Raw genomic sequence first — 27,146 nt, forward strand, 5'->3', positions numbered from 1 at the left:
AGTTTCCCAGCAGACCCAACACAGTTAACTCATGTATACTATGCCTTGGATTCCACTAAGGACCAAATCTAAAATAGCTCCCAATCTTGTTACTTCCTGAACCAGTTGCTCCAATAAGTAGTGATTTATGACGTCTAGGAATTTTACCTCCCTAGTACTCCCTGATGTAGTCAATGCTGGGGTAACTGTTGTAATTGAAATCACCCATTATTATACTGTTGCTCAGTTATCCAGCTTTCCTAATCTGAAAACATTTCTTTATATATCTGCTCATTTTGTCCCGGGGACAGTAGTATCTTTATATTCCTTCCTTTCAAACATGGAATTTATATCCATATGGATTCCACACTGCTATCTATGTCAAGCAGAATGTTTATTTTATTTGATTCAATTCCCTCTAATACCCCTCCCCTTCAAATTTGATTGACTCTGTCCTTGCCATATAATTTGTGTCCCATTGATTGTCCTCCTTCCACCAGGTCTCCAAGATGCTTATTATACTGTATATATCTCATCATTCAGTACTATACAGTATACTCTAATTCTCCTATTATTATATTTTTTTAGGCTTCTAGCATTTGTATACAGACACATCAAATTGTGTTTTTTTTTCTTGTCTTTTACTCTGCCTCTTAAACCCTCCTGGCTTTTTTTCACTGTTATTGAAACCTCTCTACTGGGACGCCCTAAATATCCTGTATCAATAGTATCCTTCAAAGATACCTCACACCGAACCATCCACTCATAAGAACATAAGAATTGCCGCTGCTGGGTCAGACCAGTGGTCCATCATGCCCAGCAGTCCGCTCACGCAGCAGCCCTCTGGTCAAAGACAGCGCCCTAACTGAGATTAGCCCTACCTGCGTATGTTCAGCAGGAACTTATCTAACTTTGTCTTAAATCCCTGGAGGGTGTTTTCCCCTATGGCAGACTCTGGAAGAGCTTTTCAGTTTTCTACCACTCTCTGGGTGAAAAAGAACTTCCTTACGTTCGTACGGAATCTATCCCCTTTCAACTTTAGAGAGTGCCCTCTTGTTCTCCCTACCTTGGAGAGGGTGAACAACCTGTCCTTATCTACTAAGTCTATTCCCTTCAGTACCTTGAATGTTTCGATCATATCCCCTCTCAATCTCCTCTGCTCAAGGGAGAAGAGGCCCAGTTTCTCTAATTTTTCGCTGTACGGCAACTCCTCCAGCCCCTTAACCATCTTAGTCGCTCTTCTCTGGACCCTTTCGAATAGTACCGTGTCCTTTTTCATGTACGGCGACCAGTACTGGGTTTCCTCTGCGTGTCAGTTTAAAAGCTGCTCTATTTCCTTTTTAAACTTTAGCGCCAGCAGCCTGGTTCTATCCCGGTTAAGGTGGAGTCCATCCTTTTGGAACAAACTCCCCCTTTCCCAGAAGGTTGCCCAGTTCTTAACAAATCTAAATCCCGTATTTTCTAGCCTCTGTTACTCTATCTCTTCTTTGCTTACACTATCGGCCTCTTTTACAAAGCCATGCTAGCGGCTGCCCTGCGCTAACGGTCCCAAAGCCCATAGAGATTTAAAGAGCTTCAGGGCTGTTGTCGCGTGGCAGCTGCTAGTGCGGCGTTGTAAAAGAGGCCGTATATGTTGTCTATATAAATGTTTTATCACGCATTGTGTGTTGACTTTGTAATGTAACATACTCCCCCCCCTTCTATAAAACCACGAAAGCGGTTTTTAGCACAGGCTGGCATGCTGAATGCCATGTGCTGCTCCCATCGCTCATAGAGTTTGTAAAAGGGGGGGAGGGGCTATACCGTAGTATAATCTGAATATTTGGCCCCAAAATCCCGGTTTATATTTGAGTATACGGTAGTATTCTGTCACATGATCCCATTTTCTCAATCTAAATACAGTTCGAACAATCGAGTTCTGTGCCACCTGCAGTGCCCATAGCGCAGACGCTGGCATACCTAATAACACCAAATTACAATAGTCCAAGCATAATACAATAGTTTGCAAAACTGTCTTGAACATATGATCTGATAAATATGGTCATATAGTGGCCCCTGGACACCAGACGTTTGTTATTGAATGCCAGTAAAAACCCCAGATCAGGATGCCTAAAATCTAGGCATCTGAAGTTGCACCAGTCTTAAGCCCAGGGAAGCCAAAAGGTTGGACACCCCTGATTTAGATGTTTGGGGCTAGACCTGTTTTAAAAAATGAATAAGGGCCAAAAAAGGTACCCAAACTGACCAGATGAACAGTGCAGGATTCAGACTTAAGACGTCATATCAAAAATGCTCCTGCACACGTGGTAAGGGTAAGTATTACTTACACCACCGATGCCCCTCTCATGTGAGCGCACATTGTATTTATCTGCTATGCCTAAGGCTACTATATGGTTCCAGAAAAAGGAGGATGAATTGGCACAGCATCAGAGAGTGGGGAGAGAATGGTGCATTGGTTAAAGCTACAGCCTCCACACCCTGAGGTTCTAAGTTCAAATCCATTGCCAATAAAGCTGGTGCTATTCTAAAATGTCTCCTTGAAAGAAGACAATGTTAGAAAGCAGACAGCAAACAGACAATCCTGTTCTTAAGAAAAAATACATGGCGTGCCCTCTAGCCTACTTTAGTAAAGAATGATGTTCTGACGTTTAATATAACTATTTTTAGAATAAGAACATTAGATGTCACCCGAAGGGGAACACCCAATTGCTAAACATTGCACAAGTCAGACCTAATAAAAGAGGCTGTTGTAGTTTATCAAACCTACACAGACGGGGAAAATGGTTTTTCTTACGGACACAACAATGTAGGTTACTTGTCAAGGCACGTCGCTTTTTTGAAGAGCTGTGTGAAGATGTGAGGAAGGAATTTTAGCACATTTGTTAATGGATTCTGATTTATATATAGTAGAAAATACACCATATTAAAGACAGCAACTTTTAGGTACTTACATACAAAATTGATATCACTATCCCCCCTCCTTTTTTAGAAAGCCGCAAAAGTGTTTCTTACTGCCGGCTGGCGTGCTGAATGCTCTGAGCTGCTCCCGACACTCGGAGTTCCTATGAGCATCTGGAGCAGCGCAGAGCATTCGGTGCACCGTACTGCGCTAGAAAACACTTCCGCAGTTTTGTAAAAAGGGGGTGGGGTATATTTTAAACTGAAGGAGGAAAGCATCAGAGCATACGAGTGTAAACGCACTTCCTAGGGTTTATCTCCATCACTGGCCCAAAATCCTCCTTAGTTCTTTATTTTGCATTTATCCCTCCCCCCACCTTTTATTAAGTTGCGGAAGAGGTTTCTATCATGGCCTAGAGTGCTCCGACGCTGCTCTGATGCTCATAGAATTCCTATGCGCGTCGGAGCATTTCATGCCCCAGGTTAGGGCTACCGGATTTTCCTTTGGGAATCCGGGACCTACGGCCACACACCCCCAGGACCGCCCCGTTCTGTGTCTGCCACGCCCTGTTGCACCTAAGCCCCGCCCCCAGACGGCATGTGCGCACGTGTGGATGTGATGCAGTGACACGCATGTGCACGTGATGTTGCCATGTTGCGTCCACTTGCGCGCGGATGCCCCTTCTGCTGAGATTTAAGTAGCATGTATAAAACTCCATAGAACATGTAGGATTCTATGTTCAACTATGTAGCGATATGCTGCTTGTGACCCACCTAGAACTCAGTTTGCGAGGATTCAGCGGGATGTAAGATTGCACAAAACATAACATCGCACATCGGGGTGTGCTGCTTCTACCAGGGTCCAGTTGAAGAGTGTAAGATTTTGTTTTTTTTAAGTCCAATGGAAGAGCAGGGCATACGGTATTTGTATTATCTCAGTCTGCAGTTGCAGACTAGCTTCCTCTTCTATTAAACTGCGCTAGCAGTTTTTAATGCAGAGAGCCACACTGAATGGCCCGCGTTGCTCCCAACGCTCATGGGAACTCTATGAGCGTCAGGAGCAGCGCGGGCCATTCAGCGCTGCTCCCCGCACTAGAAAACTGCTAGCGCAGTTTAATAGAAGAGGCCCTAATAGTCAAGGCCCATCTTGTCTTTAGTCGGCTACTTAAGGGCTCCTTTTACAAAGCTGCAGAAGCGGCTGCTGTTGCAATAATCGCTCCGACGCCATAGGGATTTAATGGACATTGGAACATTTGCCGCGCAGCAGCCTCTACTGTGGCTTTGCCAAAATGGGGGGGGGGATTTTTTACTAGTTTTTTAAATAAAATTCTAATTACATTTATTTTAAAATTGTGCAACTTGCATTCCCTTTTTTCTTTTTTTTTCTTTACAATTTGTTCTGTCTTCTCCTTTCATTTACTTCTTGCAGAATCTTCCCCGCCCCTCCACCTCCTCACTGCATTTTCTATTTCCCCCCTCCTTTTCCCCCAAATACTTCTCCATTTCCCCTTCGCTTCTTCATTTCTCCCTTTAAGCACCTTACCAATCTCCTCCTTTCCTCCTCTTCTCTTCCCAAAGCTCCTTTTCATGACCTCTCCACATAGCCAAATAGTCTCTCTCCGTCTCCTTTTCTCTCACCAGGATTATCTTAAGTTCCCTTTCCTTAGACTCTTCTCTCTCTCACTCCTCAATCTTTTCAGTTTCCTATCCATTTCTATGTTCCTCATATTTTTCCATTACTGAGCTTTTACATTCCTCTCAATCTGCACCTTCTTCTCCCCTTTATGTGGTTCTTGATTTCTTCAGAAACAGTATAATGGGATATGCACAGAGAGAATATTTTTGGCTTGTTTCAGTTCATTTGGCCCTTTTCCTGATTTTTGGATGTTTTTTCAGTTCATTTCACACATCGGTTTCAATAGAAACATTTTAACATGTTAGACCTTCTTAAAAACAAAAGGAATTGACCCTGAAATATCCACAAAGAAGAAAATCCAGAGAAAACCAAAAAAACTCTGTGGAGTAACGATGTTCTTAAATGGACTTTATTTGAAAGTGTCAAAGTTCCAAAGGTACAATGAAATCATCCACATAAAATAATTCCATCCACATAAAAATAAATCATCCACATAAGAGCCTTAAAGGACCTAGTCCGCTAGGGATACAGGACCCAACACGGTCCGCGTTTCGACAAAAAGTCTTCTTCAGGGGTCCCTGGGGGTCCTATAAAGGTGAGTGCGTGGGAAACAATTGTGTGGTGAACCGGAAGTGAGACACTGCTTGCATTTGCAATTGTTTCCCACGTACTCACCTTTATAGGACCCCCAGGGACCCCTGAAGAAGACTTTTTGTCGAAACGCAGACCATGTTGGGTCCTGTATCCCTAGCGAACTAGGTCCTTTAAGGCTCTTATGTGGATGATTTATTTTTATGTGGAAGGAATTATTTTATGTGGATGATTTCAGTGTACCTTTGGAACTTTGACACTTTAAAATAAAGTCCATTTAAGAACATCGTTACTCCACAGAGTTTTTTGGGTTTCTCTAGACCTTCTTAAAATACACTAATTTACTTTGCTTAAATTAATTTATAGGCTTATGTGTGTTATATTGATTTAGCAAGCATTAAATGGTTGATATTTAGCCACCAGTGTAATTGCTTAGCTTTCAGAGTTGGCTACTCCTCTGTCCGCCCAGTGCCCACCCACCCTCACATTAGGGCAGCTAATGTGGCATTTATTCCATGCGTTGCTGTTTTTAATGTGGCAGCCAACAAGGGTCTGTGCTGGTACCTACCACATAAAGAAAACCATGTTAATGAAGCTCCATAAAACTATCCTTAAGGTTTGCTAACATTCTGCAATTAACTTTTACAATTAACCCATTTTAACACACAGTAACTGTGAAACTTCTATGGTGACTGTTGAAGGTATTTCCAAAATTTTGGGGAGGGCTGCTGTGCAGTCACTGCAGGGCAAAGTTTGCTACCACACGTCAGCTGCATGGCAGATAACACAGAAATGCCATGTTTATTGCAAGCCACAGTCCCTGCCCCTTCCCTTCCCATTTTATGACACAAAATGTCCTTTTCTGCATTAGCTGTTTTATATGGCAGTTTGCTTGAGCATGGCCTGCCATCTGTCACATTTGTAATAATTAGTTATTTATATAGCACTTATACCCCCTAATTTATAATAAGTGCCAAAACTTGGCTGAGCAATTATGGTCATGTACCTAAATTGCATATGCAATTTAATTGAAAAGCTAATTAGCAGCAATAATTGGCATTTTAATCTGTAATTATTGGCATTAATTAAAATCAATTAAGGGTTAGGCACGTAACTTTAGGCATGGGACTCGCACCTAAATTTTATGCACAAATCAAGAAAGTGGTGAGAAAATGGATGGATCATGGGCAGATTGGAGGCATTCCTTTAAATTACACACATAATTACAGAATTAAGGCCTCTGTGCCTAAATTTAGACATGGGCATGTTTTCATTGGTGTAAGTGGCTGCACCTAAATTTAGTTGCAGATCTTGGGCATAAGTACTATTTTGTAAACCATGCTTAACTTTAAGCAAGGTTTATAGACTAGCCATTTTTACTGTGTCCCTTTTTTGGGTGCCTTATATAGAACTTAGTCCATATTGACTGCCCAGCAAATGAAGTCCTGAACTAATGCATCTTCTTCTTTTTTCACCGATGGTGCCGGGGACGCTAGAGGCTACAGTTCCTGTCTGTGCAAAGGACATCCATGATCCCTTGATGCGAGGCTTTGCTTTTCTTTCTGGTGAGTAGGAAAAACTCCCCTGTGTGCTTGTTGTAATGTAATTAAATACCATGGGTGAACTTATGCACTGCTTGGCAAAGTGACACTGGAGATGTGCTTCAGATAGTTGTTAATGCTACTGGAATTGTTGTTAATAAAACATGGTCACAGTCCGCAAATACATCTTAGATTTCTTTCTTAAAATCAATGTGAAAATTAGACTATTTATAATCACGTTCCACTTATACCTTGACTAACTATGAAATATGAACTAGAAACCACAATGGACCTGGTTATTTAAACAATTTAAACAGCAAGAGAGGCTCCTGGCCAATTAAATTGCCTGTCCAAGGCTAACTGGGCATATTCAGTAGCACCTAACTGGATTGTGTCACTGAAAATGTCTGGTTAATACCCAACCCAAAGCCAGCTATTTTGGGGGTGTTCTGGGGGCAGAGTCAGCATGTAACCGGCCAAGGGGACCCCATAAATAGGATCACATAAAACTCAGTCCTTTCTTTATGCCTTTTACCGTAGCCAGTTAAGTGCTGAATATTGCACTTAACTGTCTCTTTTTTTGCTGGTCCTGTATATTTGAAAATTCAATGGGGTGGGTGGAGGGGGGACTTTATTAAATGGTATAGGCGTTATGAGGTATTGAAGGGAAGGGATGGAAAGGGATAATTCTATGTAATTTAAAGAATTGTAGAGTTTCAAGTGATGTGTTCAAGTCAAAATGGTGTTACTTTTTGATGCACTTGATGTAAGTTATAAAAATGAATAAAGAAAAAAAAAAAAAAAGAAAATTCAGTGTTGGCCTGGCATTGAATTTCTGGAGATAACGCTGGCAGTAATCAGCAAAATGCTGATCATTGCTACTTGAATATTAGACCCATGGATTTTAAGATAGAATAGGATTTGGCAGCAGAAGGGTGAAGAGATGTTTAGGCCCCAAGGTAAAATGCAAATATACTGTATCCATGGTACATTGATCCCATCTAATCCTGAGGATTAGATGGTTTAATGTGGTGGATATTAATTAGTCTCTCTTATGAGCTGAATTTAGGAAGGGAATAGAGGGTTACTTAAAGATCTCTTAGGTTCCTCTGAAAGGTACATGACAGGAGCAAAGGAAGAAAGAAGGCCAGTAGAAAGGTTTGGGGGAACATTTCCTTTTGAGGAAGGGCTCATTCTATGTCAAGTGGTCCAATTTTGAAACATGACCATCTCAGAATTCCATTAAATTTTTTATATGAGTAGCCTAAGGTATACATATTCAAGCTCTGAATATGTATACCCTAAAAGAAAGGAGGGACAGGGGAGATATGATTCAGGTGTTCAGATACTTGAAAGGTATTAACGTAAAACAAAATTTTTTCCAGAGAATGGAAAATGGTAAAACCAGAGGACATAATTTGAGGTTGAGAGGTGGTAGATTCAAGAGCAATGTTAGGAAATTCTACTTTATGGAGAGGGTGGTGGATGCTTGGAATGCACTCCCGAGAGAGGTGGTGGAGAGGAAAACGGTGACTGAGTTCAAAGAAGCGTGGGATGAACACAGAGGAACTAGAATCAGAAAATAATATTAAATATTGAACTAAGGCCAGTACTGGGCAGACTTGCACAGTCTGTCTGTATATGGCTGTGTGGTGGAGGATGGGCTGGGAGGGTGTAGATGGGCTGGAGTGAGCTTTGACGGAGCCATCAGCAGTTGGAACCCAAGCAGAGTACCGGGTAGAACTTTGGATTCTTGCCCAGAAATAGCTAATTAAATTTAATCAGGTTGGGCAGACTGGATGGACCATTCGGAACTTTATCTGCCGTCATCTACTATGTTACTATATTACTATTAGGCACTTTCTCCTTCTTCCCCTTTCCTTGCAGCATTTTTTCTTATCCACCCTTTCATCTCCCTGGGTACTCATAATAACATAGTAAATGACTACAGATAAAGACCCGAGTGGTCCATCCAGTCTGCCCAACCATACATACTCCATAAATTAATTTAGTTTAAATGCTCCTTTTTCTTAGATATTTCTGGGCCAGAAACCCAGAGCCCTGCCCAGTAGTGTGCTTAGGTTCCATCTACTGGAGTCTCCATGAAAGCTCACTCCAGCCCATCTTAACCATCCCAGCCATCAAAAACCTCCCCACCCTGTCCTCAACTGAATGTTCATATACGGGAATCAGGCCGTGCAAGCCTGCCCAGTACTGGCCTTAGTTCCTTCAGTATATACCCATTATTTTCTGATTCTAGAGATCATCTGTGTTCATCCCACGCTTGTTTGAACTCTTGTCACCATTTTCTTCTCCATCACCTCCCTCGGGAGCGCATTCCACACATCAACCACCCTCTCTGTAAAGAAGAATTTCCTAACATTACTCTTGAATCTACCACCCCTCAACCTCAAATTATGCCCTCACCATCTCCCTCTCACCCAGGCATATATTCATTCTTTCGCTCTTCCTCTTCCTCCCTGGATCACTCTCTCTGTCTCGGTCTCTCAAACTTCCCCTTCCCCTTCCCCTCCAGGCATTCTCTCTTTTTTTCTTCCCCCTCTCCTCGTCTCCGCATCGCCCCCTGCAGTGGTACTGCTCTTTGGCTCTCATTAGCCTGAACTGCTGCCTGTCTGGCTCTGGCTGGAAGAACGTGTATGCATATTTCTGCTCAGCCGCAGACATCATGTCTGATGCTAAGCCCATTTTACATATCTATCTTATCTGGTTTTTTGTTGTTCTAGGTGGACGTGGGAAAGACAACTGCTACATTATAACATTTCCAGAGAACTCATCTTTCAACGATGTGCCTGAGAAGAGTTTAACAACCGTGTTATCTTACTTAACCTCAGTTGCGAGGTATGGTATCATTACACATTTTAGGATCAACTGGAAGAGGTGTTTCTGGCTGATCTAGAGGCCAGGGTACTAAGCCATGGAATTTCCCTTGGGTTAATGGCCTCCTTTGCCCAAAACCTCTGCAATGGACAACTTCATCTCTCGGAAACTGGAATATAAAAAAAGCGGGCAAAAAGATAACTACATCTCAGAGCGGGTATAGTTATCTGTTTCGTGAAGACAAGCCTGCAAGACAATTCATTATTAATGAGCTACTTCCTTCTTTTCTGAAACCTTGCCTCTGCTTCCCTCCTGCATGCAAAGGCTTACTGTCCTGAAGCAGCAAAACCTGCATATTCACAAATGTGAGCATTGTACATAAAACTGGATGTCAGCAGAATGCCAGCCTTGTTTTTGCATATTTCTGTGCATCGTGGGGGGGAGAGGTAATTCTGTGAGTGGGCATCTCCGGTTCATAGACAGTGGCGCGCAAGACGCCAGCGCGCTGACAATCCAGCGCCAACAATTCAGCGCAAGACAGAAGCGCGCGGGGGAAAAAGTAATTTTTAAAGAGGTCCGAAAGGGGGGTTTGGGGTGGCAACCCCCCCCCCACTTTATTGCTTAGTGTTCGCGCTGCTGTTGGAGGGGGTTCGGGGGTTGGAAACCTCCATTATAGCGAAAACGGAACTTTTCTGATTTTTTTCGGGAATAGTTCCGTTTTCTCTATAATGTGGGGGGTTTCACCCCCCACACCCCCCGCAACGGCAGCGCAAACACTAACCAATAAAGCGGGGGGGGGGGGGGTTGCCACCCCAAACCCCCAGTAGGAGCTCTTTAAAAATTACTTTTTCCCCCGCGTGCTTCTGTCTTGGGCTGAATTGTCGGCGTGCTGGCGTCTGGCGCGCGATTATCCCGTCACCGGCATCTCCTTTAAGGCACCCTGATCCATCACGGTGACAGCCTAATCAGTAACACCTGGTGTCTGTTATAGAATACTAGCGCACCCTAGTGTTGGGGGTAGGGTTACCAGACGTCCGGATTTCCCCGGGCATGTCCTCCTTTTCGAGGACATGTCCGGGCGTCCAGACGGCTTTTCAAAACCTGGCACTTTGCTTGTGTTTTCAAAAGCTTCTAGCAACGGGCGACGTCGGGGACGGCATCTGCGCATGCACGGATGCAGCGCGGTGACATCATCACGTCACACCTGCGCATATGCAGATGCTGTACCAACGAGCAAACAGGTCAAGGGGGCGGGGCTGGCAGGTGGAACAGGGCGTGACTCGGGCAGAACAGGGCATGGCTGGGTGGAATGGAGCAGGCCTGGGAGCAGGGCCAAGGGTCCGGATTTTTGTTCCTGAAAATCTGGTAACCCTAGTGTTGGGTCACCTAAAATCTAGGGGGATGATTCTGGAAGTGGCGCCTGCTACATCAGGCGCTTACAAAATGGATGCCTGCCGCATGTCAATCACCTCTTAAAAGTCCTCTTGGAACTCCATATACTTTAATCAGTGGATAGATTGTGCTCAGAGACATGGAGGAATAAGGGGACAGAAAGTCCCCCAAAAACCTCACCACCCAATCATAGCATAACTTCCACCTTAACACACTTTTACATGTGCATGACTTGAAAGATTGTATTATTGAAAAAGCACTTATCTTTTGTGTATAGTTCTTTGGCCTCGACGTGCCACGTTTCAAAATTTCTTCAGGAAGCCAAATGGTAACAGCGAAAGACTCTTAAGTCTTCCAGAATGGGTGTCAGTCTCTGGTCAAGCTTGCAATTCAGCTTTCAGTGAACTTCTGATATCTGCTGACACCCATTCTGGAAGACTTAAGAGTCTTTCGCTGTTACCATTTGGCTTCCTGAAGAAATTTTGAAACGTGGCACGTCGAGGCCAAAGAACTATACACAAAAGATAAGTGCTTTTTCAATAATACAATCTTTCAAGTCATGCACATGTAAAAGTGTGTTAAGGTGGAAGTTTTGCAATGATTGGGTGGTGAGGTATTTTGGGGACTTTCTGTCCCCTTTTTCCTCCATGTCTCTGAGCACAATCTATCCACTGATTGGAGTTTCAAGAGGACTTTTAAGAAGTTACAGCAATTACACTAGCGTGTTTTTTGTTTATTTTCTTGAATTTTTCATGGTTTTTGATTTTTGAAGTTATTTTCCTCCTGTGTAGTTTTGGCATGTCAATCACTGACAGACGCTGCATCCTGAATCACGGCTTGGTGAGACCCTAGGCACTGGAAATGTAGGCCAGGGTTTCACAGGCCTACATTTTCAGTGCCTAGGCTCACATCAGAATTGCTGCCAGCGGCACATAATGATGCTGAAGTCCAGCACTGCCCCTAGCTATGCCCCCTTCTTGGCTTCGGTGTCACTATGTGCTGCTAGCCACCAGGGAGATAGGTGCCGGTCAGAGAGGCTGCTTAGCAGTGGCTTTAAAAAAAAAAAAAAAAAAATTCACCTTTTAATTGGTTTAAAATGACATGGTCAATTACCACGCTGTTTATCACCAATTAAATTAATTTAACTTTCAGCATCCTGACAAGAATCAGCCCCTAGGTGCCTGCAATTATACCAGCCACAGACTTGGTGTAATGGCAGGTACGTAAATGTGGTAAGGGTGTGCGTTACTTGATGTTGCCTTGCCACCTATAAGTTGCAGCACCACCCCTGCCCCTCTCATGCTCCGCCCATGTAAACACCTCCCTTACATTTACATGCTTTGCCACCTGGGCACATTCCTAGGTGTTCTGCTTCACTTGAACATGTCAATGTACACTTGACAGTATTCACGTGCCCGAGAGGTGCAATAATGTAGACAACCAGTTATAGAATTAAGCCCCCCCCCCCTTTGTTCATTTTTCTGCATCAACCTTCCACTATGAGAAGCTGTGAATAACTCTTATGCATATTTCAAAATCAGACTTAAAAACATTTTTAACACCCCTGTGGTATTACTTTTGTTTTGCATGAAGAGATTCATCCAAAGTGGTTTACAGTACATTGAATAGTAATCAGATACTCTTAAATATTGTCCCTATCTGTCCTGGCAGACTTACAATCTAATTGTGGTACCAGGGGCAATGTAAGGCAAAGCGACTTGCCCAGAGTCACAGGGAGCAGGCTGGGATTGAATTCACAAGCTCAGGGTGCTGAGGCTGCAGTTCTGACCACGAGGCCGCTCTTTCCTTCCAGACATGGTTCAAAATGTCTTACAAATGTAACAGTTTTTGCTGTATATTTAGAGGATAAATTTGCCTAAAGCATCCAGGTTGGAAAATGTACCTACATAAAGATGATAGCTGCAGACATAAGGGCTACTGCTGTGGTCCACAAGTGGGTACAGTATGTTTTGGGAACTCATTGTTTTAAAACAGCTGATCTGCACTTGTACTTGCAGCTCTGCCTGTCCCTTGTGATCTAGAGCAGTGGTTCCCAACCCTGTCCTGGAGGACCACCAGCCAGTCAGATTTTCAGGATCGCCCTAATGAATATGCATGGAGCAGATTTGCATGCCTGTCACCTCCATTATATGCAACTCTCCCTTGTGATCTAGAGCAGTGGTTCCCAACCCTGTCCTGGAGGACCACCAGCCAGTCAGATTATCAGGATAGCCCTAATGAATATGCATGGGGCAGATTTGCATGCAACTCTCTCTCTTGTATATTCATTAGGACTATCCAGAAAACCTGACTGGCTGGTGGTCCTCCAGGACAGGGTTGGGAGCAATGTTCCCTCTAAGATTGATGAGGTGTGTGCAAAAAAAAATATGCATGAGCGACAAGTTACATACTCCACAAATTTATGAGCAGGCGCACATGTGCACTCCTATCTGCGTGTTCTGTGAGGTGTAGGTCCGTGGCCGCAGGAGTGCGCACGCGCAAGTCCCCAGCCTTACTGGTATGTTCATGCTGTTCTTCGGTTTGCCCTGCTCCTTACCTTGCCTTAGTGTATTTTTAAGCTGAAAGACGTGGCAGCGGCTCCTCTCACAATCCCCACCTGCGTCGGAAGTCCGATGCAGTCGGGGATCTTGAGAGGAGCCGCCGCTGCATCTTTCAACTTAAAATACACTAAGGCGAGCAGGGCAGACCGAAGTTTCAAAAAACATTTCAGGCGGCGGTGTGAAGCGGCGGATGGAAAAAACAAGGCTCCGAGGAGGACGCGCAGGCACGGCGTCGCCCGAAGAGAACGACAAGGGCCGGACTTGCGCCGCTTCCATCCCCTTTCGCAGTGCCGCGCCGGCGCTTGACCTGAGCCGCCGCCGCCGCTTCCTCTCACCTCCGCCCGCGCTCGATTCCATTCGCGCCCACTGCGTATTTTAGTGAGCGACACAAGAAATATTATGAGCGCTGCCAATGAAAATAGTGTGGGGGATCACTCATGCGCTCAGCTTAGAGGGAACATTGGTTGGGAGCCACTGATCTAGAGCATACCAGACATCCGGGAGAACCCGGACACATCCTCTTTTTAGAGGACTCTCCGGATACTCGGAGGGATTTCCAAAACCTGGCATTTTATCTGGGTTTTGGAAGTCCCCAATCTTAGGGCTGCGTCTGGATGGCGTCTACACATGCGCAGATGCCCTCCAGACGCAGTCTCGATTTCGGGGAGATTTGTGTGGGGGGCAGGGTGAGGGGGTGTAAAAAAGCAGAGATGAAGGTGGGATGGAGCAGGGCAGGGCCAGGTATCCTCTTTTAATAGAAGAAATCAGGCAACCCGTTGGGGGACCCATCAGCCAGTCGGGTTTTCAAGATATCCCCAATGAGTATGAGATAGTTTTGTGTGTCTGTCACTTCTATAATATGTAAAACTCTCTCATGCATATTTATTACTCAAACAAATGATTCAGCTATTTATTGTTACTAGAAAGTTTTTTTTTATTTTTAATTCTTTTAATGACCTAAACAACATCAAACTCCCTGTATCACAACTCAATTATAAATATCACATAATTATTAACAGTTTATACATATTTTCAATTTGTGAACCTCTCTTCCCTGTGTGGCGCAGTGGTTAAAGCTACAGCCTCAGCACCCTGGGGTTGTGGGTTCAAACCCCGCACTGCTCCTTGTGACCCTGGGCAAGTCACTTAATCCTCCATAGCCCCAGGTACGTTAGATAGATTGTGAGCCCACCGGGACAGATAGGGAAAATGCTTGAGTACCTGATTGTAAAACCGCTTAGAAAACCTTGATAGGCGGTATATAAAATCCTAATAAACTTAAACTTAAAACTCTCACACCATTCACACTCACACAACCAATAGCAGCATTCTGTCTAGCCACAATTACTGTTGTATATTATCCAATAAAGGATTTTAGCTCAACGGACATCAATTCAAAAAGAGAGGTGTCAGTCAGAAAGTTTCAAAACAGCACAACCACTGTGTGGCAATAATTGCCGTCCATGAGAACTCCTCAGTCACCACCTGCTGCTCCTCTCTTTCTTCTCAACCTTCCATCACTTTAAAGGACAATGCATACAGCCCCACACAGGACTTGGCGTCTTCAGGAGCTGTACTTGCGAGGCTCACCAACGTTTCACCGTATCCAGTAAAACTAGCATGACTCGAGCAGGAACCCAGGGTTCAACACCAACCAGCTCACAAACAGGAAGCACAACGTCTACCGTCTGTTTATTAGGGATATCTTGAAAACTCAACTGGCTTCTGGTCCCCTGAACTAGAGCCTTCTGTTACCGTAGCAAAAAAGGTTTAAATTGGGGTTTGTGTGATTAGAACAGTGGTTCTCAAGCCAGTCCTTAGGACACACTTTGCCAGTCAGATTTTGAAGATAGCCATGATGAATATGCATGAAAGACGGTGGAGTAGTAAGGGTGGGGGATGGTCCACCCCAGGTGCCATTTCGGTGGGGACGCCAGCACCTCTCTGTCTCCCCACTGCTTCTCATTCTTTCCCTGCCACGTGCGTGCCTCCACTTCCCCCTTCTAGCTCTTCATTGACACGAACGGCAACTCCAACCTGCTGCTTGCACCGGCCTCGATGTTCCCCTCTGATGTTACTTCTGGGCTCCACAACTAGAAAGTGATGTCAGAGGGAGAACCAACGCCAGCACAGGCAGCAAGTTGAAGATGTTGCTCGCGCCGGGGAAGCTAACCAGGTATGGGGGAAAGGAAAAGAAGGAGGTGCGGGGGGGGGGGGAAGGAGCGGGGGGAGGCAGAGAAGAGGACAAGGGGAACACCACTGCCCCGGTTGCCTCCCACCCTCATTAGGCCAGTGATGAGAGATTTGCATAAAATGGAGGTGGTGTATGCAAATGTAACAGATGCATATTCATTATGGATATTTTGAGTGGCGAAGTTTGTCCTGCATTAGAATAACGAGAAACAAATCCTGACATCAGTTTTCGGGGAGGAGTAACTTCTGAAGGGGCCTGTAGGCAGGGCTGGTTTTAGACTTTCTGGGTCCCAGGGCAGAAATTAAGGAGGGGCCTCAGATCTCTCTGCTCCCTGCCTCTCACCCCCCCCCCCCTGATTTCCCCATCTGTTATTATTACCACACATAAAACAATTTTAAATTAGATGACTTCTTCACACACATAACAGAGACAGTTCTTCACCAAATACAGAACAAAGGACTGCAAATAGAAATATAAAGACCAAAATTGGACTTGGAGCCCCAAGAAATTAAACTCAGTAAGTATTGTAACACTGGAGAAATAAACACAGAAGTGCATTTTTTTTGTACTGTGGCACAGTCATAGGGGGTCCTGCGTCCAGGTCCCACCAAAGTTAGCCATCTCCTTTACTATAGCTGCCAAACTGACTGGTGGGGGCATGGGGATCCCTGCCAGATTGGGTATTTATATTTTGCATAGGGGCAGGGTCATGGAGAAAATTTGGTGCCTACTCACTTTGGGCTCAGCCCTCCCCCTCCCCCCCTCTATCAGCTGTCTGGCTGTGTGACTGAACACAATACAGAGACCTGCGATGCACATATCCAAAAGGTAAATTCAAAATAAAATACCTATTATCTACATTTGTTGTCTGGGCATTTTATTCTTTCTATCGTAGTCCTAGTTTGTTTCTTCTGCCTTTCTGTGTCTTCTGATAATTCTCTTTCCATTGGTTGGTATTCATTTAGCTTTTCTCATCTCCCCTGTCTTGTTTCATTCTCTCACTACTCTTGTCTCTGATATACTAATCAGTCCTTTTTAGTTATTTATTCCTTCATTTTCTTTTCTGTTCTTTTCCACCAGTATTTCACCCACTCAACTTTCTTTTTACTTTTCAATTTTCCATCTCTTTCTCTCAGGCTCTAGCTCTCCATTTTACATCTCAGTCCTTCCCCAGCCTTCTATTCCTTGTTATATTTCATCTACTCTTCATGACCACATTACTACCTTTATATTCACTATCCACCTATCACTCATCGCCTTGCCTCTTGACCTCTCCCAAATAAGTCTACTATTTCCAGTATCTCCTATCCCTCCCTTCTTGCAGCTCAGCATCTCCTCTCTCACTTCATGGCCTAATATCTCCTTGTCCCTTTCCCTTCACCATCTTCCTGCCCATCTCTCTTCCCTCTCCCCCTACCATGGTCCTACATCGCTCCTTTTCCACCCCCATCCAACACTGCTCCTTCTCTTTCCTGCTGTTCTTCCTCACTCCTGCCCCTTTATCCAACATATCTCTTTCCCTTCCCCAAGTCCAACATTTCTCTCTCTCTCTTTCCTCCTTCCCATCCTTAGGATCAACATCGCTCTTGCTTGCTGATTTTGCTCCCATTCAGCATCTCTCTTATCCTCCCTGCCACCCCTGCATCCAATATTCCTCCTTTCATCTTCCCTCCCTCCCATTATTCATCATCTGTCTTCCCACCCCCTGTATCTGGCCCCATCATTTCTTCCCCCATCTCTGATACAGCATTTTCCCATCTCTCTCATCCCCTCCTCCCACAACAAGCTTAAAATATCTGCAGGGGCCCTATAGCCTGGCATCTCTTACTCTTCTCCACAACACAGCATTTCTCTCCCGTTCCCCTCATCTTTGGGTCTATGAAAATCATTTCCTGTGGCAGGAACTCTGATTGGCTGCCTCCTACATCCTTATGTGTCTTTATCCCTTTCCTTCCTCCAGTTTCAGCATCTGCCTCCAAAGTGACCTGATCTAGCTGTTATATTCATCAGTTTCCCCTCTGTATCTTTGTCTTGCCCTGTCCATCATTTCTCTCTTTGTCCCTGTCCACTCCTGTGATCAGCATTGCTTCCCTATGTCCCTATTTCCCCCACCTCCCATTCATTGTTGACCCACTGTATCCCTATCTCTTCTCCCTCCATACCTAGCATCTTTAAACTGTCTCACTGTCTGCCCCCTCTCTCTTCCCTTATTCCCAGCCCCACCCTAGGGACAGGATATCTCACTCTCTCATCCCCCTTTCAGTATGCCTCTAGTGTGTCTTCCCTTTCTTCCATCCAGCATATTTTCCCCTTTTTTCCTCTAATCAGTCAGCAAGTCACTTTAGTTCCCTCCGCCTCCAAGTTGGTCCAACATCCATACCTCTCCCTGCCTGTCCCTCCCTACTGGTCCAGCAGAGCAGCACTTAGTTGTACCTTCCTTTCACCTGCAAATCCAGCATTTGTTTCTCCCTCCCACTCCAGCAGTTTGATGTATCCTGTCTACATGGAACAGGAAGTTGAATCTGAGGAGGCAGGACACATCATGGGGAAGACTGAGGCCCTGGGGCAGCTCTTTTCAATTGCTGAGATGTCTTGCCGGCAACAATTGAGTTAGGTTAGCGAGCACCGTTGAATTACTGGGAGCAGGAGAGAGAGAGAAAAAAAAAGCTTAAAACTGCCTATGTCAGGCTATGCTGGGTGAAAGGTGCTGGGCCACAAGGCCCCCTGAAGCTGTGGGGCCCAGGGTGGCTGCCCTGTTTGCCACCACCCCCCAATGGCAGTCCTGCCTGTAGCAGTAGTTGTGATCATTGTGGGACACCCCTCAAAGTTACTTCCAATTTCAGTTGTTTCTTCTTTCTCAGTCAGTACGAGTGTGATGTCAAATTTATCCTCATACTGGACAGAAGATTGGATACTTGGACGTCTGTCAAGATGACTCTTCAGAGATTGGCGGTAATTTGCAATTTATTTGGATTTAAACATGTTTGGTCTGATATGTAAATTAAGTTATATGTCCACCAGTGGTCAGTCAGCATTCAAGGGCCAATTTTAATAGTTAGTCTAAGTCCAATTTGGTTGTCCTGAGAAGTATGTTCATAATTCAGATGCCAAAAACATCCTTCTTTTTTTTTTTTTTTTCTTCAAAAGATGGTCCATGGCTGTCAGGATGTCCAAGCTTAGGATTACTAACTTTTTTGGCTATTTTTGAATGCAAAAGCATCCAAATTCTAAATGTCCACACCCAAGCCATTTGGACGTAGGTGGGGCCACCATCTATACTACACTGGCCACACAGACATGTCAGCAGAGCAATGGGACACCTTTGAGGACACTGCTGTGTACTTCACATAAAGGGTGTCAGGTATACATTTCACCATAACCCCTTCATAATGTATGGTGACCCCTTCAAAACTCCTCCCAAACCTGCTATACCCATCTGTCTACCTCCCTAATAGCCCTTATGACTCCAGATAGCACCTATATAGCAGTATACTAGTTTTTGAAAGGCTCACTTTCCGCCATAAATGTAGTGGTTAGAGTGGCATATGGGCCTAGGTCCCTTCTCTCTATGGTTCTCTGCATTGCCCATCAGGTTACTCCAGACACCTGCTTGCTGCTCTACTAGGCTTTCCCATACCTGGTGTTGCTGTTCTAGAGACAGGTATATACTGTCAGAGCTTTGGGGGATGGAAGAGGGGTCAGTGACCACTGGGGGAGCTTGGAGGGTCATTATGTAATCCCTCCAGTGGTTAACTGGTCAGTTTAGGTACCTTATTGGCACTTAGATGCTTTTAAAACAGGCCTAGCTCTGGAAGTCTAAGTTGTGTCCTGGACATCTTGGGAAAGGTTTGATTTAGAGAATGACAGCGATATGTTATGGGCGGGCTTAGCACTTGGACATCTTGCAGTGATAATCAAACTAGAGAATGACAGTGACAGAACATTCCCGTCCCCGCAGATAACCACATTCTTTAGTGTCTATCTCAACCTCAGTTCTTCTACATCAGCATTCTTCAATGCAAGACTTGAGGGTCAGTGGTTGTGACTATTCATGCTCCGATTCTTCTCTCTCTCCTTAAAGAATTACATGGGGATGGTTTCCCGCAGTTATCCGCGGGGACGGTGATGAATTCTGTCACTGTGTCATTCTCACTGCAAGACGTCCAAGTGCTAAGCCCGCCCATGACATGCCCTCACCATGCCCTCTTGAACTCTGGACCCTCAGTGACAAGAAGCCTAGCAAGATGTCCAGAAAGTAGGTTTCAAAAATCAGCACTGTGATGTTTTGGCAAGAAAAACGTGCATGTGCTGATTTATTCCATTTTTGGACGTCTTTGGGTCTCATTTTCAAAGCACTTAGACCCACATAATAACCTATGGAACTTGGTCTAAGTGCTTTGAAAATATGCCTCTTTGTGTTTTTGAAAATGAACCCTATAGTTTCACTGTCTGTGCATTTAAAAAAATTGTGCTAGTAGGAACTGGGATTGGGTCAGAGTGAGGGCGGTCTTTATAAATTACTAGTGTAAGTGGCATAACATGTGCCTACATTGCAGGACATCAGCACTTGTGTCCGTGCCTATAATTTCTCAGTATACACAAAGATTACTGTAATGCATGTATGTGTTGTCCACAGTCCATGCAAACTCCATCCATATACGAGGAGAGACCCCAGCAGGGGAAGAGTTATCGGCGATGGCTGACTGTCTACAGGATGTGCCTCTTGCCGCAAGAGGTACATCCTGTAAGCAATCAGCCGGCACTTCTCCTTGCCGGCATCTCGCGGCACACAGTTTGCAATACACTGGGCGGCAGAGGGCACTGAGCCATTGGGGAAAAACAAAAAACTACTTGTCCCAGATTGCCCTGCGCTCAGTGTTGAGTCACAGGGGTAGGCCTCGGAGAGGCAAGAGTATTTCTGCCCAGGCTGGATTCACTTAGAGAGAGGTCCCAGAGGAAAGGAGAGGCCCTGCAGCAGGGACTGAGAGCTAGACACAGCATTTGGCTGATGTAAGCCAAACCTTATTTGTATCGGGTGAGGCAAACGACCTTGAATATATACATTTGTGTCTTATCTCTCTGACTGCTAGTCTCTCCTGGAAAGTCAAGACAGCCTGCCACATCCGGTTGTTACAGCATCCTGTCTGTTTGTTCTCTGCCGCTAGCAATGGTCATATTCCATATATGACGCCTAAAATTTGATGCTGAAAAGGAAAGCGCTTAAGCGTGATTCTTTAAAACACACAGTTTATAGAATCACGCTTAGTGCTGCTATGCATGAGTAACATTTAGGTGAACCCAATTAAGCCAATGAAAACCAGACCTAAATACTTGTGCCTAGTTGTGTATGGATCACGTGTATTGTATAACAGTGCACCTAACTTTTAGGAATGCCCATGACCCGTCCATGCTTCTCTCCTGACCACGCCCCGTTTTGAGATTTGTGCGCTAGAATTGCTACACACTACTTTACTGTATATGCATAGAAAGTTGTGTGCCTAACTTCTAATTAGTGTCAATTATTACTTGCTATTTGCCAATTATCAATGCTGATTAGTTTATTAAACAATGTGTACAGATTTGTGTATGCAGCGTTGCACTATACCAGGGATAGGGAGCTCCAGTCCTCGAGAGCCGTATTCCAGTTGGGTTTTCAGGATTTCCCCAATGAATATTATTTGCATGCACTGCTTTCAATGCATATTCATTGGGGAAATCCTGAAAACCTGACTGGAATACGGCTCTCGAGGACCGGAGTTCCCTACCCCTTCACTCTACAGAATCAGGCTCATAGGCCACGATTCTATAAACAGCACCTAAAAAAAGTGGGTGCCAAGGAATGCAGCTGTCAATTTTTAGTTAGGCGACGTTTACAGAACTGTACCAAGCGGTGTCTAAATTGGACTTAGGCGTCAAAATCTTAGGTGCCTCCTATTTATGCCATGGTTTTTTCTTGGCCTAAATACCGGGGCCTAAGTCCAATTTGAATGACTACATGGACAACATTCCCAAGATCCACCCTTAGTCATGCCTAGGGTCACCAGATTTTGCATCTGGAAAATGAGGACGCGTGGCCTCGCCCCCGCGCCCAGCCCTGGCTTGCCCTTGGCATGGCCTTGTTCCACCCCCACCCAACCCCAGCCCCACGCAAACCTTGTCTCATTGGGCCGAATCTGTGCGTGTGCAGATGTGCCGTGAGGATATTGCACAAGTATGCATGTGACATCACCGCCTAGCGTCGGCGCATGCGCAGATGCACTCCAGACTCGGCCCCACTCTCAACAGCTTTTCAAAACTCAGCCCAAGTGCTGGGTTTTGAAAAGCCATCCGGACGCCCAGACAGTCCTCTAAAAGAGGATGTGTCCAGCTAAGCCCGGACATCCGGTAATCCTAGCCATGCCCACTTTCTGGCAGGTGCTTATCAAGTTAGGTGCCTACCATTAACAGTGCTGATTAAGTTGATTTAAAAATCAGCCCTCCCGTTCATCGAGCTTCACTAGAGAATTTTAGGGCAGGTCAGTGAGGTAGATGCTCTGACGTAGAGAATGGCACGGTGACAAAATTCATCACCGTTCCCGTCCCCGCAGATAACCGCGGTAAACCATCTTCATGTCATTTGTTAAGGAGAGAGGGAAGAATCAGAGTATGAATGGCCACAACCACTGACCCACAAGCTTTGCGTTGAAGAATGCTGGTGTAGAAGGACTGAGGTTGAAACAGACACTACAGAATGACAGTCTCTGGTATCCAGAGCAGATATTGTGATGTCATAATGCCTCATTCCACCAGTGCCTAAGAGCCAATCACATCAGTGATGTCACAATGGCTTCATTATCTTTGGCTCACATAAGAATCAGAGTATGAATGGCCACAACCACTGACCCTCAAGCTTTGCTTTGAAGAATGCTGGTGTAGAAGGACTGAGGTTGAAATAGACACTAGAAAATGACATGGGATTATTCCCCACGGGGACAGGAACGGTGATGAATTTTGTCACCGTGTCATTCTACTCTGACGTTCGTAGGAATTCTATGAGCATCGGAGCATTTGCCACTCCGGATATGTAAACTGCTTTGCTGTACCAGAGAAAGACAATAAATCAAGAACCTAACAAACATAAACATTATCCAGATAATTCCTCTTGAACATTACACCCACCATTTCTAGTGCTCTTCATACTTTATTTGACTGCTCAGAAGTTAGCAGGAACTCAATTATTAACTACTAATTCAAGCAGTTTCAGGAGGAAAACAGAAAGGGAAGGGCAGAAGAGGGGAGAGAAGAAAGCAATTCCACAGAAATTGCTTATGTTGAAAAATGATTAAAAATAAAATATTGTGCTTCGGTTATTATGGTGGTTATATTACAAAACAGACTGGGCAGAGTAAGGACTTACTGTTCTTAGAACTAATCATAACAGCTCAACTTTCCTACAGTTTTAAACATTAGATGGGTCCATTTTGTTTCTGTTTATGAAGTGAATTTGAAGCAGAAGTCTAAATGTGTCAAACATGGAACTGCTCTAAGAACACAAGGATAAAATTAGTCAACGGCACTTAGGAAAAGGCAACAATAACATATTGATACGTTTGAATAATCTTTGAGCCATCATCAGATCTATCGTTCAGTACCACCAGGCCCTCCAAAGTCAGTAGTCATGAGTTTAAGACATTGTCAAGGAAGGTGACTTTGAGGCCTAAGATTGATTTAAAAAGAACTAAAGTTCTCTTAAATGACTGGAGAAAATGTTGACCGTTAATTTCAAGAGTACTCTACAACGATGACCTGTATGTGGAAGGGAGGAAGATTTTGGGATCTGATGAGTGTGGATTATCGTTTTGATGTTAAGTAGGTTAGGTGATGGTACAACAAATGCAACACATCACCCTACTAACACCGTCCCTTTTTTAATGCATGGTGCTGGCATCTCTAGGGAAGTTTGTGAAGATCAAGGGAATGATTGGATGACGCAAAGGACAGACACAGTCTGGACAATAATCTATTCCAGTGAGTCATAAATCTGGGACTGGAAAGAAGATTCACTTTTCAACAGGATAATGATGATAGACACAAAGCAAATGCCACAATGTTCTCACTTGTACTCATCCAGTTCAGGAGTTGAGGTCTCCATGCTGCAGGGAAAAATAGAAAGGAAGTCTTGTATCTTCTAGGTTACTATTCCTGTCTTCTCCTCCTTGGATGGCTAAGGAATACCAGTCCAGTAGGCTACAGAGCAGTCCAGAATAGCTGTAGTATAACATGGACAGGCTTCCTGCCTTTGGTGTGCGATACAGAGGGAGAAAGTAGTACACATCTCCCTTGTTATTCACGGGGGATAGAGGCAGAGCCGGAATGCGAATAGGAAAATACCGCAGATATCCCGTTCTGACCCACCCTAGCCTCCCTCCCGCCTTCCCCCGGTATCCCGGCCTTACCTGGTGGTCTAGCGGGCTTTCGGGGCAGGAGCGATCTTCCTACGCTCCTGCCCCGTGCAGATCGCCAATAGGAAATGACTGCTGTGAGTTCCCGTAGTCTCTCGATCCCCGTTCCCGTGCAGACCTCTACTACACATTACTCAGACACATTTCAGTAAAGAGCAACCGTATGCATTTCTTTAATTTGTCTCTATAACTTTTTAACAATACTGATTTATGAATGCATCAGTTTGTAATTTAGCAACTGCACCAGTAACCAAAGTTCATGCCCGACAGACAAAAAAAAACCCCCAAAGAGAATGTGTGTGAGTGAGAAAGGTAACATCCCATTCCCTGCCAGATTCTACAGCATTTATGAAAAATGAGATTTTAGAGAAAACAACAAAACCTGTAAAAGCTCGTGTCATTCAAATCAACATGGAAGGTGGCATGTATTAAATAGTTTTTAAAGGTAGCCTTGTGCCTTTAAATATAAGTTTTGTAGACGATGCTTTTTGCAAGCGTCTGCAATGCAGAAGTTCCTGTAGTAGCCCAAGCTTTTAAGGTTTGCATGCGTTCTGCACCACTTCCTCCTCCCCCATGCCCAGATATTTATTTGCTTCATACGATAGCCAAGGAAATTAATTAAAAAAAATTTGGGGGGGGGGACTGTTTGGGACGAAAAAAAATTGATATCCATTTCTAGATTAAGTTTAAGTTTACTTTCTTTTTTTTTTTTTTTGTAAATCTTTATTGAGTTTCAAACTATGACAGTGCAATACACATAAGCGAACAACAAATACTGCATACATTGAACTATTAATTATACAGATAATACATATAGCCAATCATTTTCTCCCACCCTTCATTCATTTATTAATAACATAAGACATAATAATATTAAGTTACACAGTTTTAGTCTTCAAGGTATATTTCCCACCCCCTCCCCTGTATGTGTAAAAGGTATCTGAGAAGAAAAGAGAAATGATCATTATTGTACAGTAACAAATTTAGTCAATGGGCTCCACACTTTATTGAATGAGCTACTAAACCCCCAACACTCGGCATTCATTCCTTCATATCTGTATGTGGTACACACGGTGTAATTAAGTCTGTCATGACATTTCCAGTTACTCGTGTTTAGTTTTCTGATAGGCTAAATTCAATTTTTTTTTTAATAACTTGTGAACCTAAAATTCCTGCTTTCGGTTATCTTGACACCGTAAATATTACAGTGGATTAACTACATGAACGAACATCCTCCAAAGGAAGAAAGGAACGTTTATCCCAGATGGGGGATGAGCTAAGCTCCCCTGAACCGGGATTAGTAATTGTGGGAACCCGTCAGCTACAAATTAAAACAAACCTCAGGGAATAGATGGGGGGGGAGGGGGGGTTGGAGACATCCTCCGTCTAGCGTATGTTACCGGAGCCTCTCTCCAGTGCCGCCGCCGTGGAAATGGAGTCAGCCACGCGGGTGAAGCCGGCCTTGTCTCTTGCCATTTTCAAACGCCTAACAGAGCAGCGGATCAGATTTCAATCACGCCGCACCGCTGGCTGGAAGAGGGCGTAAAAAAAGAACCCCCCCCCCCCACAGAGATGGCGGAAGCGGATCCCCCCCGAGGCGTGATGAGGTTCCGAAGGAATGCGGTAAGGGCTCCCTGCCTGCGCTCTGCTACAGCTCAGCCTCGAGGTCCCCCCCTCCCAAACCGCTGGGATGCTGCAGCCCTGATGCAAGCGCGGTGCTATGGCACAAAACTGCTGAATAGGGCTAGAGCCAACTGAGCCTTGTAATGGGTTTCTAAATGTGGCGTCCAAACGGGACAAATTGCTTTTGTTGTCACACAATAAACGGCTGATCCGGCGGGAGAGGGTGGTCAGAAATAGTTCTTGTGGGAAGTCAAGGTTATTGGTGAGGTTGTAATGGATCCTCTGACGCCCTGAAACCTTTTATTGGATCAATATAAGAATAATCTTTAATGATAAATGCACTGCATTCGAAGGTAATCCCTATGCGGTCCTGAAAGCACGTGCACGGCGTCAACCCAGATGGCACCTTTGTAGCCCTACTTAGGTTAACCCCTAACATAGGACAGGTGCATGTCCAGGGAGAGCAGAGGAAGTTCCTGTATTTCCAGCCTTTTATCCTTAGTTCTTTTCACAATTGGTTTTCTTCCAGACTTTCAGATCCCTATATTACATTACATTACATTACATTACATTACTATACACGTCTCCTGATAGCAGTGTGGTTCTGTATTAAAAGGGGGTGCTGAAAAGTTCTCAGCCCAACCAACTTCCTAAATTCTGAGCATTACTTTGTCACTGTAGCTGAAAAAGAGTGTCATCGTACTTCGTTAAGTGTCAATTTGCAGAAACAAAATTCTATAGTTTGACAGATCATCGATTGAACCATAGCCGCCTCATTCTCTTCTTGGTTGGGCTGAGAACTTTTCGCCACCACCTCCTCACAGAATTCCTGAGAAATTGTTCTGATGCAAAAGATTTAGGCCCTCTTTTACTAAGCCGTGGTAGAGGTGCTAAATACTCCAATGCTCATATGAATTCTGTGAGCGTTGGAGGGAAGGGGTAAAACACGGACCTCGCGGATCTAAACCCGCAATGCCTTAAAAATCTGAGGTCCGTGTCCGTGCCACTTGTAGTTTCTGTCTCTGACAGACCTCGATGAGATTTTAGCGCTGACGGATCCTAATACTTTTCCCTCCCTATGTTGAGACGGATCCGTCAGCGCTAAAATCTCATCGAGGTCTGTTAGAGACAGAAACTACAAGTGGCACGGACATGGGCCTCAGATTTTTAAGGCCGTGCGGGTTTAGATCCGCGAGGTCCGTCAGGTCTGTGTTTTACCCCTTCCCAGCGTCGGAGCATTTAGCGCTCCTGGCCACAGTAGAAACCTCTACCACGGCTTAGTAAAAGGGATGTGTGGGGGGGAGGGGGGGTTAGAGAAATACTCATCCTGATTGAGCTATTTCAGAAACACATGCTTTTAATGCCTTCTTGCCAACTCTTGTGTAAAGAGAATCTCCTAAGTCTGATGGGGCAGACCATGATTAATTACAGCATTAAAATGGCAACAGAATT

At 44.6% G+C, this 27,146-nt stretch overlaps 1 protein-coding gene across 3 annotated transcripts in view; it reads left to right on the forward strand.

Annotated features, from left to right (window-relative positions):
• The window catches only part of MCF2 (MCF.2 cell line derived transforming sequence), a 197,609-nt gene that overhangs the window by 38,260 nt on the left and 132,203 nt on the right, over positions 1-27,146 (forward strand). For 2 of the 3 annotated variants that reach the window (XM_033946324.1, XM_033946325.1), the window contains exons 2-4: positions 6,601-6,669; positions 9,390-9,504; positions 18,492-18,582. In XM_033946324.1, the coding sequence (XP_033802215.1) occupies positions 6,601-6,669; positions 9,390-9,504; positions 18,492-18,582 (275 nt within the window). Of the gene's footprint in view, positions 1-6,600; positions 6,670-9,389; positions 9,505-18,491; positions 18,583-25,536; positions 25,695-27,146 lie in introns of those variants that run through there. The other variant, XM_033946326.1, reaches the window with a different exon arrangement.

This window comes from Geotrypetes seraphini, chromosome 5 (genome assembly GCF_902459505.1).
Source record: "Geotrypetes seraphini chromosome 5, aGeoSer1.1, whole genome shotgun sequence".
Lineage (NCBI taxonomy): Eukaryota > Metazoa > Chordata > Amphibia > Gymnophiona > Dermophiidae > Geotrypetes > Geotrypetes seraphini.